This window comes from Babylonia areolata, chromosome 20 (genome assembly GCF_041734735.1).
Source record: "Babylonia areolata isolate BAREFJ2019XMU chromosome 20, ASM4173473v1, whole genome shotgun sequence".
Taxonomy (NCBI): Eukaryota; Metazoa; Mollusca; class Gastropoda; order Neogastropoda; family Buccinidae; genus Babylonia; species Babylonia areolata.
Genome location: NC_134895.1, coordinates 30,343,343 through 30,352,838, shown reverse-complemented (window position 1 = coordinate 30,352,838; position 9,496 = coordinate 30,343,343). Strand labels below are relative to the sequence as shown.

At 45.0% G+C, this 9,496-nt stretch overlaps 1 protein-coding gene across 1 annotated transcript in view; it reads left to right on the top strand.

Moving 5' to 3' along the window:
• The window catches only part of LOC143295393 (uncharacterized), a 233,347-nt gene that overhangs the window by 97,310 nt on the left and 126,541 nt on the right, over positions 1-9,496 (top strand). The window contains exon 2 of the mRNA XM_076607065.1: positions 8,929-9,075. Coding sequence (XP_076463180.1) covers positions 8,929-9,075 — 147 coding nt within the window. The remainder of the gene's footprint in view (positions 1-8,928; positions 9,076-9,496) is intronic.

The following is a 9,496-nucleotide window of genomic DNA, read 5'->3' as shown; positions in this document are numbered from 1 at the left end:
CGCACACCAGTGTGTGGTTTTCTGCCTGAACGTTGTGATTATCCCTGCCGTTGTACTGAAGAGTCAGCTAGGGACCAGTGACCCGTCCATAGGGCTGGCCTGGGGAGGTGGTCCGGGTATCGGGATCCAGACAACAACAACAAAAAGGAAACAAGTCTGCACAGGTGGCAGATAGTGACCCCCCGCCACCCCCACAAAGTGACTGTACTTATTCCTACAAGCTTTGGGAGGTCCACAGGGCGAACAACGCTGCTCCGCCGGACTCGTTCTGTACTTTCCGTGGGATTGGGGATTGGGGGAGAGTGGTCTATCCTCTTCAGTAAAAAACAACAACTCTGTGTGGAATGATAAGCTTACTGGCTATAGAGCAGGAGTGAATATTCAAAAAAGAGAAAGACCTTGATGACTGAAATATTCGGAGTAAGGATGCATTCCACGAAGTGCTGTCTTGTTCAGTTTGTCTCTCTGTCTGTCTGTCAGACTCTCTCTCTCTCTGTCTCTTACTCTCATCCTCTGTGTGTCTGTCTGTCTCCCCTGTATTCCTTTATGCTCTATCTCCCTCATTCTTATTCTCCAGCTCTGCAGTGCTGTCAGTGTCTATTCATGTATCCTTGACATCCAGTAAAGCTGTTTTGATATCATGATATTTTTTCTTATATTCTTTCTGGTTGTTTTGGTCTTTTCTTATTCATTTCTTCCGTGCTGTTTTCCGCCTTCTTTCGAGGGTCGAGGGCTGGATGAAAACCACATTGTTTGTCCACTCGTATTTTGCTATATAATTTTTTTTATATATCACATTTAATCAATTCAGCTCAGTCATTCTTGTGCGTGGTGTTTATATTGCCCCGCGGCCGGTTCCAACCTAGAGCTGAGTTTGCTTTGGGCTAAAACGGGAAGACTGGGACCACACAGTCGAGTATCGTCCACTTCACGGATATATGTCTTTGGAAGAGTTGGTAAAATTTTCTGATAAACACTGCAAGTGTCTGTATCACTTGGAACTGGTGAATGAGACATCACTATGAAAGGAAGCGTCGAGCACAGCCTTGTCACGTAGTCCCAAACCTCCGTAGCACCATGGTCATTATCATCCTTTAGTCATCATCACTTGTCCTGAATTCAGTGGCCTTCCATGCCGTGCTCTCATAGTCACATCAGTTTCGATTTGTTTTCCATTTCTGTGCTCGGGAATGAGTCCTGTCAAAGTCTTTGGTGTCGGCAGATCCATGGGGGACGTGATGGCGGTCTCCACCTTGAAAGGACGCTTACACAGTGTGGCTATGCGACGAAGCGATTATTGTCGTCAGTAAGAAGCTCAGTGGGTGATGTCCAAAGTACGTTTAATCAGAGCAAGTACTGTTGAACACCACCGAAGTGACTTAAAAGCAGTGTGGGATCTCCGCTAGCGTGTGGCCTGCTGGCGACCTAACATCGATGGTTCCATCTGGACTGCCGACACTGGGACTGTGACGGACGAAGTCGGATATGGCAATACGAGTGGGAAGCTTGGAATGAGCGACGTGGGAGTAACTGAATTGAAATTGACCACATGAAGGTACAGTTCACACACACACACACACACACACAAAGCGTGCGGTCTGCAGATCTGGTACGCGCACGCGCGCGCATGTGTGTGTGTGTGTGTGTGTGTGTGTGTGTGACCAATCACGTGCTGAAAGTGAATTTTCCACTGAATCTTCTGGATTGGCAAGCAAGAACCAAAAACGTATAAACAAGCAGTTAGGAAAATGAATAAAAACCGTAACATAGAGCTTACCACAGTCCATCTTTCTTGTAATCTGTTTAGTCTTTATCACTCTGACGATGTTGGCCTTTGCAAAATCATGATGCGTAACATAATCATCAAACTGCGTTTGAAATAGCTGCCCAATAGATTTAGCACCGAAAGCCGTTGGATTTCTTTTTCCCCTTCCTTCTCTGTAATCCGTGGTGCCAAAACACACGTGATGAAAATGCATTCAGAATATCAAACACGCACGTTAAAGAACCTGCAATTCGTGTCAGCGTGCGGTGACTTACGAAAATATGAACATATGCATCGAAACATGGATGTCAAAATTAACAACGGGATAAAAAGTAATATACAAGCCGGTCGAAGAAAATTGAGTTGCAGCCCACGAATGAAAAAAGAAGAAGAATACAGGTTTGGAGACCGTAAAAGGCAATGTGTGTGAGATGTTTGTACGTTAACACACTGACTTTAAAAACCAATGATAATGATTCATAACTTTTCTATGGCGCGATATCCAGTACTAATGCTACTGAAAGTGCTTTACATCATCGAGCTAGATGTAAGCATAACATAAAAACATTACAACAGCTTCAAGGTTCTTAAGGGGGAAAGAAGAAGAAGAAAAAAACCCACAAAAACACGTTACTGGCATCTTTGAGGCCCCACTGGAATGAGATACAGGACTGATTTTCTTGTAGAGGTTAAGACCAATGTGAATTTGAGAGAGAGAGACAAAGACAGAGACAGAGAGAAACGCAGTGCAAATCCAGCCCAAAATATACAACAACCTTCCATTTCCATTCCCACCTCCCAATCGCTTGACACAGTGGAACAGCTGCAGGGCTACATCTCGCTAACTTCCGATCTTAGTAGTACTTCCTTCCTGTGGAATCTGGGTCTGACACTGTCGGGTTGTGGGTGAAATAAGGCGGTGAATTGTGTGGACAGGCGGTGAATTGTGTGGGGTGAATTGTATGGGCAATTGTGTGGGCAGGCGGTGAATTGTGTGGGGTGAATTGTGTGGGCAGGCGGTGAATTGTGTGGGGTGAATTGTGTGGGCAGGCGGTGAATGGTGAATTGTGTGGGCAGGCGGTGAATTGTGTGGGGTGAATTGTGTGGGTAGGCGGTGAATTGTGTGGGCAGGCGGTGAATTGTGTGGGGTGAATTGTGTGGGCAGGCGGTGAATTGTGTGGGCAGGCGGTGAATTGTGTGGGGTGAATTGTGTGGGTAGGCGGTGAATTGTGTGGGCAGGCGTTGAATGGTGAATTGTGTGGGCAGGCGGTGAATTGTGTGGGCAGGCGGTGAATTGTGTGGGCAGAGTCCTTGACCGCCGCGGTGTTTGGTCAGTAGGACAGTACACAGGTCTGCACGACTGATGCTTGTGTAACGCATTCCTTACGAACAGTCCATTAGCTGAAAATAATGATGTTCCCCGTTTTTCTCTGTATCTGTGTTGCTGTCTGTGTCCTGTATGTGTCGCTCTGTCACTGTTTCCCTGGGTGCTTGTCTGTCTGCATCTTCCCCTCTGTCTCTTTATCTTTGTCGCTTTCTGTCTCCGTGCATATGTCTCTCCGCCTTTCTGTATGTCTGCCTGCCTGTCTGTCTGTCAGCCTGCCTGTCTGTCTGTCTGTCTCCCCCCCTCTCTCTCTCTTCGTGGCACTTGGCGTGTCCGGATGATAACAAAACAGAAGATAATGCAACCAGACTGGATCAGCTTTTTTTTTCTGCCCCATCATCTGCACCGTTTCAGTGGCATTACTCCCACGCCGCTCATTTAGATTCCCCCATACACGGCCACACCCGGTTTCGTCCGTCGCAGTTCCAGCGTTGGCAGTCCACAGGGAACCATCGTAGGTCGCCATTAGACCACACACCAGAGGAGACTCTGCACTGCTGCTGAGTCACTTCGGTGGTGTTCAGTGGTGCCTGTTCTGATTTAACGTACTTAGGACACCACCTACTAAGCCTCATACTAACGACAATAATGGCTTAGTCGCGGAGCCAGACTGAGTGAGCGTCCTTCCCAGAGTGAAGACCGCCACCACGTTCCTCAAACAACAGCCTCCCATGAATCTGCCGACACTGACGACATTGACAGGACTCACCCCAAGCACGGAAGTGGAGGGGTATCGAAACTGAGGTCACCATGAGAGCAGGGCATGAAAGGCCACAAACTTTGAGACTATTTTGTTTATATTGATGACGATGAAGGAGGAGGAGGATGACGATGATGATGACGATGTTGCTATGGAGGTCCATTTTGGTTTGGGACTGCTTGACAAGGCTGTACTATACGCTTCCTGTGATAATGATATTGGATCAGCTTTTTGTTTTGTGTTTTTCGATTTTTCAGAAAAAAATGTGGGCTTTAGAGCGACACGATTTCTTACTCTTTCTTTCTTTCTTTCCCAGTTCCACATTAGAGCACTGACCATGACTTTCTGGTATAATCCAGCGTTTCTATAGAAATATGTATACGCAAATACACACATTCACGGACACACAAATACAGATACACGCCCTTCACACACACACACACACACACACACACACACACACACACACACACACACACAGAGTGAGAGAGAGAGGGGGGGGAGGCAAACAGACAGAGACAGATTAACCACAGTTGGAGACACAGACAGACGGGTTTCACATTTCAAACACAGCTACCGAACTGAACGCAAAACATGAAACCACACAGGAACACCCCAGCGATAAAAACTTTTTGTCTCTGAACAACACTCCAATGATAAAAACAATCTCCCCAAATGACCTTCGTCGTATTACATGCAGGCACGAATACCTTGGTCAAGGACCCGCCCTCCATACCACTATGAGCCAGCAGCAATAAGTATGCATGCCTTCTACCCGTCAGTCATTGTACAAGTAAACGTAAAGAGAATCGGGTGTTCATGTCTAAATGGGGGTAGGTGGGTTGGGGTGAGGGGTGATGTACTGACTCCTAAAATGCTGGTTGTGTTGTTGACATCATGGTGTGTGGCCGACATGAGGGTGTGGGTTGGTGTTATGGGTCTGGTGTCGTTCGTTGCACGTGTTGCCTGTGGACTTTGCTAACCCCACTTCACCCACTCAGCTCTCACCGGCCATGATTATCTCTGTCTGTATTTATACATGTCAAGGAGGTTGTGTCTGTGTCATGTGTATGCGTCTGTATCACTGTCAGTATCTGGATCCGCTTTTTTTTTGTAAGTCTGTATGTCTGTCTCTTTGTTTGTCTCTGTCTATCTGTCTGTCTGTCTGTCTCTGTCTCTCTCTCTGTCTCTGTCTCTCTCTCTCTCTCCAGTCAGTGTGTGTGCGTGCACACGTGAGAGACAGAGAAACAGAGACAGAGAAAGACCGACAGACTTTGTCTCCGTGGTTGATAACTCTGTAGCTGAAAATTAAACCTGTGCACATTCAGTGAGCCAGTTTCAAAATTACGATCATCCATTCATATACCCCGAGGGTATAAATCAGCTCCGACTGATCCAGTAGCACCCGGATATGTACTCCGTGCCCATGAAGTATGTTGTTGGACATAAGCAATACATAAGATACCAGGTTGGGGAGCTGGGAGCCCCCACGAGAGAGAAGTGATGGTTGGGTCGTCCTGCTGTGATCCCTTGCTCTCCGTGGAGACCCAGGAACTGGGATGAGGACAGAAGATTTATCTATCATTTGGTGCACTGATCGATCCCAGCGCTGCGAATTTAGGTATACTAAGCTGGCACTCTCTCCTACACCCATCCTTCCACTCACCCTCACCCCTCACCAATTACCAAGCTCACACACACACACACACACACACACACACACACACACACACACACACACACACACACACACGGCGCACTAGCGGAATGATTAAAGCGTTGGACTTTCAATCTGAGGGTCCCGGGTTCGAATTTTGACGACGGCACCTGGTGGGTAAAGGGTGGAGATTTTTCCTATCTCCCAGGTCAACATATGTGCAGACCTGCTAGGCCTGAACCTTCTTCGTGTGTGTACGCACACAGAAGATGAGATACGCACGTTAAAGATTCTGTAATCCATGTCAATGTTCGGTGGGTTATGAAAACAAGAACATACCCAGCATGCACACCCCCGAAAACGGAGTATGGCTGCCTACATAGCGGGGGTAAATAAACAAAACCGTCATGCACGTAAAATGTTACACGTTTGTCTGAGTGTGTATGTGTCCGTGCCTGAAATCTGATTGAATGACACAGGAAACGAATGATGAGCGCCCTGTGGCAGCCGTCAGTCGGCTCTACCCAGGTAGAAAGCCTGTTGTGCAAATGACCCTGAGTTTGAAATGTGCTTACAGCTTGGTGTCTGACCGAGGATAGGCGCTATATAAGTATCCATATCAATCAATCAATCAACCAAAACATACAAACACATGCACACAGTCATCGTACCGTAGTACACTGAAATCCATTGACATTTTCTGTGTGAAAAGTTAAAAAACAAACAAACAAACAAACAAAAAACAAAACAAAAACCTCTGTTGCGACTGTTCTTCTTCAGTCTGGTATTTGTCTTCCATTGCTGACATTGGGTACAGTTATTCAAAGAACACACAACCCCACTCCCACCCAACGTATACCCTCATTTCCCCCTGCCGCTTCATGTGTGTATGTATGAATGTGTGTATGTATCTGTTTATCTATCGGTCAAGATTATAACATCGATTGCAAAATATTATATATGTGTGTGCGTGCATGTGTGCGTGCGTTCGTGTGTGCGTGCGTGTGTGTGTATGTGTGTGTGTGTGTGTGTGTGTGTGTGTGTGTGTGTGTGTGTGTGTGTGTGTGTGTGCCTGCGCTTGCATGTGGGTACGTGTGAAAGTGCATACATAAATTGCACTTTGTTTAAATTTCTTAGATGTTTTACATAAATGTGGGTGACAGTGTGCAGGATGAATGTGCAATAGGAATTGTGCAATGTTCATGTCTTTCGATATACTTATACTGATAATTACTATGTGATAATAAAGTTATTCTTATCTTTTCTTATTTAATGTGCAATATAATACATGCAGCGATAGCCTTGTGTGTATTTCAGTGTGTTTACAATAATGACTAACTACAATATTTTAATGAAGTGAATATATATGTAATGCTTTTTATATTAATGTCTGATATGTCATTGATTCTTTTCAATTAAGTCATGTTTATGTTTTTGTGTTGAGTAATTGTCTGCATTTGTTTTGCTGCACCCGATGTAATTTCTTTTAATGAGATAATAAGGTTCTTCTGATCTTATCTTATCTTATCTTAAACAGACTGAGAATCAACCCAGTCCAGTTCAACCCATTCCATTTTCTCAGACATTCAGAAGAGAGAGGCGTTTGAGTGGTCGGTGAACCTCGTGTGTGACACTGAAGACGGACAAGACGATAAAAGCAAAGCAAGGCGAAGTTTACCTGCTTTATGTGGTTAACGGAATTTATAGGTTTGTCATTGTGGCTGGAGTACCTTCAAGATGACACAATGGAGGGTCATAAACTAAGGATCACCCTTCCCCACCACCCCCCACCACCCCATTTCCCCCCTTTTTTCCTGCTATTTTATGTTGGTATCATGGTATAATTTACACGCCCTTGACCTCAGCCGGGTTGACCAGACTATCTTCGGGAAAATACAGTAAAGTGATAGGCTTATTCTTGAGAGATGTTATGGTACATGAACTTGATGAGAGATGTTATGTTAGTTTAGAGATCTTGTGTTAGTTGATATCTTAGAAATGTAATGCTTCTGGTGTATGTAACTTTATCTATTCTCGTTACAATCCATTCACGGGTTCTAAAAGCCTGTAGCATTGTTTCGTAGAGGTCGTTTCGTAATTTTTATCGTTATTATTTTGATTATTATTATCTTCATTTTAAACCTTCTGCTCTTAGGTCTGTATACCTCTGGGAACCCCTCCTCCAAACAAACAAGAAAAGAAAACAAATAAGATAAAACTACATGAAATAGTCATCCACAAGAGACAGAGAAGACAAGACCCTGAATAGGGTCTACACAAAACCTCAATGAAAATTAAAGCAAGGTGTTAATACAAATACATAAGAGAGGGGAAAATTAAACTCTCTCTCTCTCTCTCTCTCTCTCTCTCTCTGTGTGTATGTGTCACACACACACACACACACACACACACACACACACACACACACACACACACACACACGTGCACATACAGGTACAAGTATGGTGTTGGTAAAATACATAGGAAAAAAGAACAGAATGAAAGAAATACACACATACAACACACACCACACCATAGACCAGAATGGGGGGCGGAGGGCGAGGGAGGTTCTCAGTCAACCGTACACAAGTAACAAACAATATGAGTAAAAAGGGCAATTTACATAACACATTATGGCATGAGTTTGGAAAGGTACTGTTTTTTTAATTTTTTTTTAAATTTTTTTAAGGTATTGGGCAATGGTGTTGTTTAATTCCTGGGAGTGAGTTCCATGGGGTGGCGCCTGAATAGACCAGACTGGATTTGAACACGTCAGTTCCTGGGATCGGGATGTGGACTTTTAGTGGGTTCCTTGATGAATTTACAGAAAATTTGTTTATTAGTGTTGGTGGTGCATTACCTGTTATAATATTGTGCATTGTCATTCCATTGTTGTACTCTACGGATTAGTGGGAGTCCAAAAGGGAAGTCTTTTCAGGGAGTACCAGCTTGAGCCCCCGTTTATGAAGATTCAGTAATGGTTTCATGGTGTTCGCGCTAGCGGAGTCCCATACAGTTGGTGCACAATCCATTGTAGACTGGATATGTGCTTGAAAAAACAATTTCCGTAATTGAAGGTCAAGGAAATGCTTGATTTTGGATAGTTGATGGGTTTTCTGGGCTGTCTTTTTGCAAAGGGAATTCATGTGAGGATTCCAAGTAGGTTGTTGTCGATTATGATTCCCAGAACTTTGTGACCACTGACCTGTTCAATAGGTTCACCTTTAAGTTGGATGGAAGGAAAGTTATGGTGTTTTGCGGAGAGAGAGAGGGGGAGAGGGAAAGAGAGAGAGCATGACTTTTCTTTTTGAACAGCCACCATATTAGATTTGTGTTCAGTTTTAATCTATTCTGTTCCATAGAGCACATTTTTCATTGGTCCTTTAACCCTCTTAACCTCAGCTGCTGGTTTTACCTTGCAGGTCAGCGGTGTCCCAGCGGTCAGTGGGGCCAGGACTGTGCGTACCTATGTCACTGTGACAGTGGTCAGTGTGACGAGGCCACAGGGGTCTGTGCCGGCACCTGTGATGTCGGATGGCTCGGGGGTCAAGGTCACCCCTGCCAGACAGGTGAGTGATGGGAGATGTCTTGGGGATGACCTAGGGCTAGGGTTACCTGGATTATGGATAGCTACGCTAGCTTTAGATGGAGAGAGATAAAACGAGTTACGTGGTTGATGGTGTCGCCCGCTGGGAGGAATCTTTTAAAGGATGAAAGGAGGAATTGAAAGTGGAATGGGAAGCCTAGGGGCATGAGGCAATGCGCAACTTTCAGATTCAAAAACTCACATGGTCATACTGCCTGGTACATGCAGGTGTTAAGGGAAATTAGCGAGCTGACAGACTTGCTGGTAACGCAACAACAACGAGCGGCTTACATCTAGCAAAATCGGAAATCCTCAGAGAAGTCAAACAATACCAAAGAACAGGTACAAGGCCGCCACACCATCGATCGCCTCAAAGAAATAAAGAGAGAGAGAGAGAGAGAGAG